Source organism: Pholcus phalangioides, unplaced genomic scaffold (genome assembly GCF_987345545.1).
Source record: "Pholcus phalangioides strain wild (caught in Gottingen) unplaced genomic scaffold, Ppha-v1.0 ptg000008l_1, whole genome shotgun sequence".
Classification (NCBI taxonomy): Eukaryota; Metazoa; Arthropoda; class Arachnida; order Araneae; family Pholcidae; genus Pholcus; species Pholcus phalangioides.
In genome coordinates, this window is record NW_028301601.1 from 21,803,649 (window position 1) to 21,815,852 (window position 12,204).

The 12,204-nt window shown below is 35.4% G+C and overlaps 1 protein-coding gene across 1 annotated transcript in view; it reads left to right on the plus strand.

Moving 5' to 3' along the window:
* Positions 1 to 318: 318 nt before the first annotated feature.
* Positions 319 to 12,204, plus strand: part of LOC149083983 (uncharacterized) — a 40,590-nt gene continuing 28,704 nt past the window's right edge. The window contains exon 1 of the mRNA XM_089235243.1: positions 319 to 1,726. Coding sequence (XP_089091369.1) covers positions 319 to 1,726 — 1,408 coding nt within the window. The remainder of the gene's footprint in view (positions 1,727 to 12,204) is intronic.

The following is a 12,204-nucleotide window of genomic DNA, read 5'->3' on the forward strand; positions in this document are numbered from 1 at the left end:
AGATGCGAGAAAAGCACTTCAGCTGATGATGTGAAGAACTTCATGAGTTCTGAAGATATTTTGGTTAACGATTGTGAGCGTCTGAGCTCGGAGGAGGCTCCATATGCATCTTTCAGGATAGCTGTGCCTGGTGATGTCGGCACAAAGTTACTAACAGACAGTTCTTTCTGGCCAGTGGGTGTTGTGGTACGACGGTTTTACACGCCCCGCCGTATGCTGACAAATGTTCGAGCAAACCCAGAAACACAAAATGTTAGGATTGATCAGACGGCTCAAACGAATGCGTGACGCAATAAGTCCAATGGCAATGGTATTAGAATGTACTACCAAAATGTGAATGGGCTTAGATCGAAGTCACACGAGTTTTACACTGCTCTCTTGGCCGGAGATTATGACGTTATTTGCTTAACGGAAACGTGGTTGACTGATAGTGTGTGTGATTCCGAGCTATTTGATTGCAGATATGTAATTTATCGCCGAGATCGTTATGTTCATCCAACCACATGTAAAGGAGGTGGCGTTCTAATTGCAGTTAATAAAAACCTGCAAAGCACTGAATTGGAAACATGGTGTTGTTCCGCAGAATCTATATGCGTTCAGGTTAGGCCTTCCGATCATCACATAGTCATTATTTGCAATGTTTACTTTCCACCTAAATCTGTAAGTGCTGATTACATAGAGTTCTTTCAAGCTGTTGAAGAAGCATTCCCTGTTTCGAAAATGCATGAGCTTATGATCATGGGTGATTTTAATATACCCAATATTGATTGGTCAGTGGATCCACCTCAACCTATCTCAGCTTGTGAAATTGTAAATATTTTGTTGGATAACCTAAACTATCATGGGCTAAAGCAAGTTAACACAGTGCCAAACACCAATCTGCGGCTTCTCGATCTTGTTCTTGTCTGCCACAACCGGATATCGTACCGTATTGAACACTGTGAATGTCCTCTAATTATAGAAGATAGGCACCATCCGTCTCTTGAAATTTTTCTCCAAGTCGAATGCCAGGCGAAATACATAAGAAATTGTGGAATAACTTCCTATCAGTTCAATAGAGCCGACTTTGTTAAACTGTACCACTTGCTAGGAAATTTGAATTGGGACAGTCTCCTTCACATTAATGACGCTGACTCTGCGGTGAGTCTATTCCATGAAAGTCTGCATCGGGTACTCGGCTCTTGTGTTCCACAAAAGAAAACGCATCGACGTAAATTCCCTCCATGGTTCAACAGTGAAATCATTAACAGCATCGCCATAAAACATCAAGCTAGGAAAAAATATCTCCGTGCCGGGAGTGTGGAGTCTAAACTTCACTTCTGTTTGGTCAGACGCTTATGCAAGGAAAAGATTCAAACTGCATATAGGGACTACTTAAAACATATTGAAGATGGTCTTCAACGGGATCCTTCATTGTTTTGGCAATTCATAAAGTCCAAACGAAAACGTGACATTATTCCAAGCACAATGCACTTTAATGGCTCTACTTCTTCTACTGGCCAAGAAACCGCTAATGCCTTCGCGGATTACTTTGAATCTGTGTTTACGAATAGAAATATTTCTTTACAGTCGATTTCACAAGGGCAGTTTTTGACTGAAACTGACCTCTTCCATCTCGCCCATATGCAGTTTAGGGAAGCTGACGTCTTATGCGCTATAAGGAAGCTCAAGTCATCCAGGGCCATCGGACCAGATGGTATTCCGGCGTACGTAGTCAAAGGTTGTGGTGAATTACTGGCACGTCCGTTAACAATTATATTTAATAAATCATTGAGTTCAGGTTGCTTCCCTTCGTCGTGGAAATTGGCAAGTATAGTTCCCATTCATAAAAAGGGCGACCCATCCAATGTAACTAACTACAGACCAGTTTCGATTCTAAGTTCATTCGTCAAAATTCTTGAATCATTGATTTATGAAAAACTGTATAATCACTTTGCGCCTTCGTTGAGTACGTTTCAGCACGGTTTTGTTCGCAAACGCTCAACTGTAACCAACCTTGCGAACTTCACCCATGATCTGTCGGTTGCTCTTGACAATGGGGAACAGATAGACACCATATACACAGATTTTGAAAAGGCTTTCGATCGCGTTGATCATCATGTACTCTTAACGAAATTACGCTCACAACTTTGTTTGTCAAATGAATCTATAGCTTGGTTCGCTTCCTATCTGAGTGACAGAACAAACATCGTTAGGCTACCATCAGGACATATTTCTAAACCATATACAAGCACGTCTGGTGTTCCTCAGGGGTCCAATCTTGGTCCGTTACTTTTTCTCATCTTTGTAAATGACTTACCGTTATCTCTTCAAAATAGCCGCTGCCTCATGTTTGCTGATGACCTAAAATTTCATCGATCAATTCAGTCCATAGAAGACTGCTTGGCTCTTCAAAATGATATTTTGCATCTTAATGATTGGTGTCGTGACAACAACCTTGGTCTGAATGTTTCAAAGTGCAGTGTCGTTTCATTCACGCGAAAATTACATCCATTACATTACGATTACACCGTAGATACAGCGGCTATAGAAAGAAAGAGCATGGTAATGGATTTAGGTGTAATCTTCAAGACTGATTTGAACTTTAGCGCTCACGCGGAAAGTGTCTTGTCGAAATCCAACAAGTCACTTGGCTTTCTCGTAAGGTCGTCTGGGCCATTCACCTCAGTTCCAGCGATGGTACGGCTGTATTTCGCGTATGTCTTGCCCTCACTTGAGTATGGCTCAGTGATATGGGGCCATATTCCTGCAGTGATGAACGTACGTATTGAACGGGTACAGAAAAGGTTTTTGAGGTCATTATTCCGAAAGTCTTTTGGTGTGTACGTCCCAGATGCGCCTACTTCGGATCTTCTCTCTTTTTTCAAGATGACATCTCTCTATTGCAGACGTACTAAGCGAGATCTATCATTCCTTCATAAAGTTCTTCACGGCAGAATCGACGACTATTATTTGACGAGCCTAATTAATATCTCCGTGCCATCTCGCGAGCGACGGGTTCATAGTTCCCGAAATGTCTTTTATTTTCCTCGTGCACGCACGAACATTTTAAATGCTTCACCAATTTTGCGAGCATGCAAGCATTATAATACGGGTGAATTCCCTGATATATTTCACAGGAATTCCATGTTCTACTAGGTACTATATGAATTTGTATATATTTTATGTTTTCTCATCTATTTTGGTCGTTTGTCTTTCTCATATTGAATTCACAATGTTTGCTTCCGTTGCGCATATATATTTTTGTATTATACAATTGTTGATTTTTTCTTTAACGTGTAAATTATTATTATTTGCTTTTCTATTGATTTCCATTACTTTTCCCATCTCTGTAATTGGGCTCAGCCTGTTGAGGTGTGTAAATAAATAAATAAATAAATAAATAAATAAATAAATGAGTAGAATATACATACGGGAAAAAAACATACAGGGTGACTACTTAATTCCCATTGCCACATTTTACGGGTGAACCGTTGATCCTAAAGACATACGTCCAATAAGAAAAAGTATCTAAATAATGTATACGTCTTCACGTTGCAAGCGGTATAATTATTAATACAAAAATTAACTATTTATAGCGACACCCTGACCTAAAAATCCCAATTAGAACATTGTTGTCCTGTCTATACTAACCAACTTAGTGAAAATCAAACCAGAATTGACGCGTCTCAAACCAGAAATCCGCGATATTCAAGATCCTGACGTGTTGAACCATTTCACGGATAAGTATATGGATCTGATTCAGAGCTTTGTCTATAATGATGCCAAAAAAAAAATAATGAAAGAATATGCCGCAAACTACAATATCCGCAGAGATACTTGAATTAAAAAATCGAGTATACTCATACTTATGAGGTTCTTTCCCAGTTTTTGAATGCAAATATCTGCACAAATAACGCACTTAAAAACGTAGATAGGACAACTTTCTAATTTGGTTTTTAGGACAGGGTGTCTGCATAAAAAAGTTCGTTTTTATATTTCGATAGCAATACAACCCCTTGAAATACGTATCAGAATTCTACACGTTATTTACATAATTTTACTAATTGGAGGTATATTACCCTGGGATGGACGGTTCACGTTTGTAATGCAAAAAGATAAATTCTGTAATCACCCTGCATGTCCAACATGCTGATAACTGGGTACACAAAAGCAATGCAAAATACAAACAAATACGCATAGAATATGCCTCGAACATTTTGCATAAATTGAGAGAACATTGGCAAACAAAAAATATGGTGATGCCTGGATAATGTTAGTCAATTTCGTCACGACACGCTCCGTATCATTTATTTATCCCGACTAAGAATGACGTCCATTTAAGAATTCACCTTTTGAGAAAGGTGAATTCTTAAATGGACGTCTTCGTGGTGGCTGATTTTATGTTTCCCAGGTTTTTCGCAAGTTTTAATGCAATATAAATTGCGTTCAATACATCAAAATTTTTTCCTAGTGAAAGATAGCGACGAACCAGACATCTCGCCAAACCATGATTATACGACAACGTGCATATAGAATTGAACTCATATATATATAATTTTTAAAAATTCTGAAAACCTGACAATTTAGATTATTTACTATGGAAATGTACACGTAAAAAAAGGAAGAAGAAAATCCATGGAAACGGAGATTATTCATTATATACGTTTTCACAAAACTGGATAAATCCTCAAACGAAAGCTGTCAGAAAATTTTATTTCAAAAATATAACCAAATTCTTCATACTTCATGAATTTTCTTGGAAACAAGAATATACAGCAGCTAGTCTCTTAAAATTCGACGACATAGCCATTTTGTACGTCACATTTCATGTTCGGAAATGATAACACCCAATTAAATTACGGCGAAATTAAATTTCACTTTTTCCCCAAAATAACGTTATTTTATTTGAATTACATTGAATCATCGGGAACACGATTCCGATCACATTCCTCGTTGAAAGTATGTAATACGTTTCGATGTTCGATAAAAAAAAAAATGTCTCTGATTGTAATCTAATTGAATAAATGAGGTTTCAAAGTATTACAAAAAAAAAGAGAGAGGAGATTATGATTATTTCTCTTGATCTTATCAAACATTTCAGACGGAACTCATTCACGATAAGGTTGATAAAAGGAGAGAAAGACAGAAAATAAAGCCGATAGATTTCCCGAGAAATGCCCTAGGAAACGCCAAGATATTGCTCACATTATACTCCGTGTAAAAATCAATAGATTCACAAGTGCTGAAAATGTTACGGGTAAAGAGAATCGAAAAGTAAAAGAAATTGTTATTCAAGAGAGCGGCAATTACCAACAGCACGTGTTTCGCTTGTTGAAAAGTTTTGCTTGACTTCACTCTCCGTGTTTCGTGATAATGATTCCATCAAAACACGGGAGTACGGACGGAAATATTAATGAGAGCGTAACGAGAGAGCGCATTGATCCGCGCTCTGTTGTTGTTGGGAGCAGGAAATTTATGTCTGATCGATAGCAAAAAATAAAAACAAATGGCCAATTTTTATACAGAATGAATCGAACTATTGCGAAACAGAGGGAATTTCCATTTTAAATTTGATGATTGATGTACCGTAAACGCGTGCTAGTTTGTCCCATTTCTTCTAGAAATTTTCAAATTCACTTTCCAATATATAAACCCAATATTATCGCTGCTTTTAAGGTCTGGTAACCTGTTTTTATGTCGGTCGATAGGTTATCTTATATTACGTATATTTAAATTTTTAAAAAAAAACGGATTTTTCTAACTTAATCTAATCAAAACATTTTGGGTCAATGTTACCCTTGTATGTGACTAATTTTGGTCCATTGAATAAAAAGAATACTTTTTTGAACCTAGGCTCGTAATACAACTTCAATTTTTGATATAAATTCATATTTTAACTTCAATTGATCATAAAAATACGAATATCTACATGGATTTTGTTTGCTTTTATTTAAATTTTTTTACTTAACAATCTCATTTCTTATAAATCAACCAGAAAAAAAATATTTTAACAGGTTTTGAAGGCTTAACTATTAGCAACCAACAAGCACACATTTTTGTAGAGACTATTACATGCTCTCTAGTTCTTCTTCCGCACTAAAAACTTTGGGGTGACCTGGTTTTTCCAAAGTAATCTGCAGCTTGCCTTTTGGCCATTTCAACAGATGTAATTGCATTTGGTCAATCTTTTAGTTTATATAATTTTGACTTCACTCGTCATATTTCCAGTCTGGATACAAAAACTTGAAAGGGGCGCACATTTAAAAATTTATTCGATGCATAATTACGTTTTTAAGTGTACTCACAAATTACCAAGGATTAGAAAAAGGGGATCTACTTTGACTCATCAAAATGTTGCGACAAAGTAGGGTGTATTTTTGAAGTTACTAGAGCTTGAAATTCTAATTAAGGCGTTCGGGAGTAATGAAAGATTATAAAACAAAGTTTTAATCACATACCACAATTGAAAACATTGAATATTGTGCTCCTATTCACAAACCTACTAAACTTGACAAAGCTGGATTAGCAATCACCTTGTCAGAAATAAGGACAATCACCAATCGGAATTGAAATTCTAAAGCAAAATCGAGGACCAAACGTTAAACCTGACAAATATGTGAGATCATTGTTCATAATTTTTGTCATAAATATAATATAAAATATATGAAAATGCTGTGTGTATTCTAAAGTTTAGTTAATTTTCTTTTTTCAAATTCGAATAAGTATCGTTGAAAAAACGGGATAAATGTTAAAAAAAAAATCGGAGCAACGGAAATTACAGGAATGCCCCTTAATACGGGACACAAGTGGTCCATCAAACATTTTCGGTCATTTTTCTGGTCCTTGTTCCCAGAAAGGTTGAGAAAAACACTATTCTATATTACACGAAATTTTCAAGGAAAAAAATCCCATATTTCCTTCCAACAGAGAATAAAACGGATTCACGAATGGCAGCAAGTTTGAAACAACGTCATTTTGCAAACAACTCTTTCACGAAAAAGGATACGCTTCTTAAAATGAAACAAAGTTATGAGAATATTCCTTTTTCTCTTAAACATTTCCTGCTGATATATCGGTAGCCAGGAAAAGAAAATAACTATTACAGAACCGTTTGTTCAAAACCCAATATCTATGTTAATAAGGTTTCTAACACATTCTCTTTACAATGGAATAACTTACATTGTGTACTTTGAGGAAACATCAAGGCAACCATGAGGGAATGCGTGTGAATTTTTTTTTAGGAATAATACCAAGATTTTAATCAAGGGAAAGATAATAAAATATCACGTTTCAGATATTTATTCTGACGAAATAGCAGTTTAAAGTCTCGATATAAATTTTGTTTGTATAAGCAACACATACAAGTTCAAAATACTTGTTGATTTATATGTAAGGAATTTTCTTTGATCAACAAAGCATACATCACTCATTTTCAACTATACATAAAATCGAAACAATTATTAGCCAAACTAAAAATTTTGTGAAGGAGTTCTCTAAAATTTCACATTGTTCCTGAATTTTTCGGGTTCAATTCTTGTAGTAAATTTCGGCTATAACAACATTGAAGATACCGCGAAATTTCGTCGTTATTACCGAGGTTGACCTCACACTCATTTTCTACGCTACATCTCTTATACTCAAAATAGATATTTGCAAAACATCATTTTGGCGTAGGAGTTCTTGCATTTTGCTCTACTTCATTTTTCGGATTTTTCTTGATACTGCCAACCTGGGTTACAACTGCTAATTGCCGTAAATGTGATACAAAAATCCGGTTGATATACATAATCGCTGAGCATTTCTGTAAGTTGGATAAAATTTCCTAAATTAATCACTTTTACCAGCGATTATGCATAGTTACAAAAGCATCGTTGGCAAATTTTAAAAAATTAACACTTTTACCCGCGATTATGCAAAATACCCAAGCGTCGCGTCTTTGGTTAACATGGATAAATCGTACTATATGATGCACTATGCATGATAATTCATACATTTATTGTATCATTGTATCGCAATACGATCATAAAATTTGTAATAATTATATCGGGGTCCGACTATATTCATCACACATACTCTTATTTGGATTTTCTTTTCACATTTATCAAGTTCAGCAATTACATTACAGCATGCGGTAAAACTTTTTTCACTTGTGGCGCCACTGACAAAAGTTGGCGGCACGCAGTTAGAGAATCCCACATTAAGGAATTATGCATAATCACAAATAAAGGTGATAAACTTCAAGTATTCATCAAACGTACCAATAACTATGCATAAATGCCGGTAAAAGTGTGATAAGGTTTTCTGTATTTATATTTACCGTAACATAACGCTATCGAAGATTCCGCGAAATTTTGTCATTATTACCAATGTAGACCCTAATCATTTTCTAAGATACATCTTTTACATTGAGAATAAATATTTGCCAAACTAATAATTGCCAAACTTTTGCGTTGGAACTCTCGGATTTCACTATTTCTGATTTTGTTGCGTTCAGTTGATGCATTAAAACTCCGTTACAACAACATCGGAGATTCCATCATTATACACGAGTTGTTGCAATTGACGTTTTGAAGACATATATATATTAAAGTTTCTATATCAGTTGCATGATAGGTTATTCTGTTCATGTAGCCTATTCCATTACGTGTAGGTTAACCGTATTTGATCGAAAAAACTGAGAATTTTTTATCGTGAATACGCGATATCGACAATTCTCGCTAAAAGTGTTGCCAATTGTCGGTAAAATCACCAATATTTTTTTTTTATCCATACTTCGAGGTGAGAGATGCAAGTGCCACTGCAAATGTGTCGTGATTGAAGATGTATTTCACGAAGAAAAAAATTAATTCTCGCTAAAAATCTTGTCAAACGTTACAACTGAGTTCGAAGTTTGTGGAAACACTGTTTTTTGTTCATAAAAAGTTTTATCAATTGCAATCATATCCTGCGCAGCATGGAGTTGTATTTAATTATGATCAGGTTGATCATATTCATCGAGGAAAAGAGAAGGAATTTTCATCATAATTACGGGATATCGCCAATTATCGCTATTTTTATTATGAATACCAATTCTCTATAAAAATGTAGCTAATTGTCAATTTATATATTTATATATTATGAGATATCCTCATAAATATCTCTTTATGAGATCCATAGGTTCCACAAGTAGTGATTCAAAATGTATTCAAGTAGGCTACCGAAAGCATGTAGTGATTTGAAATGTATTGTACTGAAAAAAAGTGTGTGTGCGTGTGTGTTTGTGCGCGCGCGCTCGATCCTCGCTTGCGAAAATTGTTGCAAAAAATGGTACCAATTGCCTGTGAAATTCCCCATTATTCCATATGGGGATTCCACCTCCTGGTGAGAAATGCAATAGCGTAGTGGTTTGAAATGCAATTTAGGGGGAAGAAATTATGTTAATATGAGATATTCTTATGTATTTATTCTTATTATCATTTATTTATTCGTATTTATATTGAGATAACACAATTGTATTACACAAAAAACAAACTATGGTGAAAGGTTAAACGAAGAATTTTCAGAGTATTTATATTACATTATGTGTGTGACTGCCTTTCAATACTATACAATAATCACAATTCAGTTAATAAATGCATTTACATAACATATATTTTCACTACTACAGTACAATATCAGTATAGTGACTTACATTGTACAATCTTCAGAAAAGTTATCATATATTTTAATACAATACAATACAAATACAAATACAACGCCACAACAGGCAAAATGCCCAACGAGGTGGCTTTAAAATGTCAGTTCACACGTATTTCCAAATAATAAAACTCGAACCCAATTTCACTCAATCGAAAAATGCAATTTCACAAAAGTTATTAACTGTGTCACAATTTGCAAAAATTAGCAATCTTTTGCAACATGAGTTTACAGAATCTTTTACAATATATTTCAGTTCAGAAAAAGTTGATATGTGCATATACATAAAAACTCTCACGATGTCATCAGAATTACTTAATGCGACTTATGAACATTTGGCAATTATAGAAGATAAAAACCTAGACTATGTTTATATAACAAATGTTTATATAATTCACAAAATTGCTGTGATGTGTTAATCACGAAGTAGTCATGCAGTTCTCATGCTTCGAAATCCCAACTCCCATAACGTATGTAAGGGGTGCGCCCGAGTGGCGCAGTGGCTTTACCTACCGATCCTGGTGCGACAACCTATATCGAACAAGTTGGTGAGGCATTTATGCATATCAATCATAGTTGTTGGTACTTTTGATAAATACTTAAAGTTTATCATCTTTATCTGTGATTATGCATAATTCCTTAGAGTGGGGTTCTCTAACTGCGTGCCGCCAACTTATGTCAGTGGCGCCACAAGTGAAAAAAGTTTGCCCGCGTGCTGTAATGTAATTGCTGAACTTGATAAATGTAAAAAGAAAATCCAAATAAGAGTATGTGTGATGAATATAGTCAGAGCCCGATATAATTATTACAAATTTTATGATCGTATCCCGATATAACGATACAATAAATCTATCCATTATCATGCATAGTATATCATATAGTATGATTTATCATGTTTACCAACAATGCGACGTTTGGGTATTTTGCACAATCATGGGTAAAAGTGTTGATTTCTTAGTACCTATTAACTTTACCAACGATGCTTTTGTAACTATGCATAATCGCCGGTAAAAGTGATTAATTTAGGAAATTTTATCCAACTTACAGAAATGCTCAGCGATTATAAATATCAACCAGATTTATCACATTTACCGCAAGTAGCAGTTGTAACAGAGGTTGGAAATATCAAGAAAAACCCAAAAAACGAGGGAGAGCAAAATGCAAGAACTCCTACACCAAAATTATTAGTTTTGCAAATATATATTTTGAATATGAGAGATGTATCGTAGAAAATTAGAGAGATCAACCTCGGTAACCTCTCGTGAACATAGCGATATCCAACGAGTTGATGTGTGGGAAGTACGTAAGGGGTATTACGGGGGTTAAACGTTATCGGTACATTAAAGTACACTCAGAACTGAAAGGGTTAAACGAGAGATATAGAGTTTAGACATCTGTAAATATTTCTGAAAAAATCAGGATGGAAAGAATCCAGATTCTTCCGCGGGAAAAAACAAAAGTGGAATTTTTTTGGAATCGGCTTTAGATTTCTGATTTCGGAAAAGCAAAACGCGTAAGAAGGAAACAAAAAAGTACGTATATATAAAAGGAAAAGTTGAAGCCTAAAAGCTCATATTCTGCTATTTTCGACAGTGTATCGATTCCATAGACTTTTAGACTAAGTATTTTCCAATATATCGAATATCTGTCATCTACAGTAGTTTGAGCTGTTCCAACAATAACACTGGACAAACCGGATGTGCCACTTGCAGAACAAATTTGGGAAAAGCATTTCTGCCAGGGACGGCCTGTAATGTGTGTGTGTGTGTGTGTGTGGGTTGGACTTGAGATATCGGGTCAGGATCGTCTCGTATCTTACGGAAAACTTAATTAAAGCCGCAACCGATATCCGCAACTTTTGGGAGAGTGAGAGAGAATAATAAAGGGAGGAGGAAAACAGGAGGGAAATATCATTATCTTGAAGGAAACCGACATCAAACTTTTGCTGTGGTCGTGATACATATAATCGACCTTTAACATACGAACTCTCCCTTGTTTTTAAATGAGCTGAAAATGGTGCATCGGCAACGCGCATGCGCTGGAATTAGGAAAACGATGTGTAGATGTGTTCCAGAGTGGCTGGGACACAACCCAATATTGTTGTGCCAGTTTTATCTATGATCACTTTTTCTCTCCCGTGAGGTACAAACTACATTGAAACCTCGATATAACTGTACTCTGTAGACAAAAACAAAATATTTTTGTAGAAGGGATATCGTTATATCGAGAGTTAGAATTATCTTCAGGTGGCACCAAATTTGAAACGCATTTGTGAGAATTTTCACCAGCAAAAAAAAAAGCTCTAATTGATGAATGAAGTTCACTTAATTGTTACATATCCTGTAAGAAGTAGGTTTTTCAACGGCAATATTTGTTTAACAAAACAGTATCTTCATGGCAACTTCATTAACGAGATTCCGTAGACCATATATGTAGTAGTGTAAAATACTGATGTTATTAAACGCCCTCGAAAAACAGACACTGGTGAAGAATTTATAAATACAGAAGACGCTACTTATTGTAAAAACACAGATAATGTCATTATTC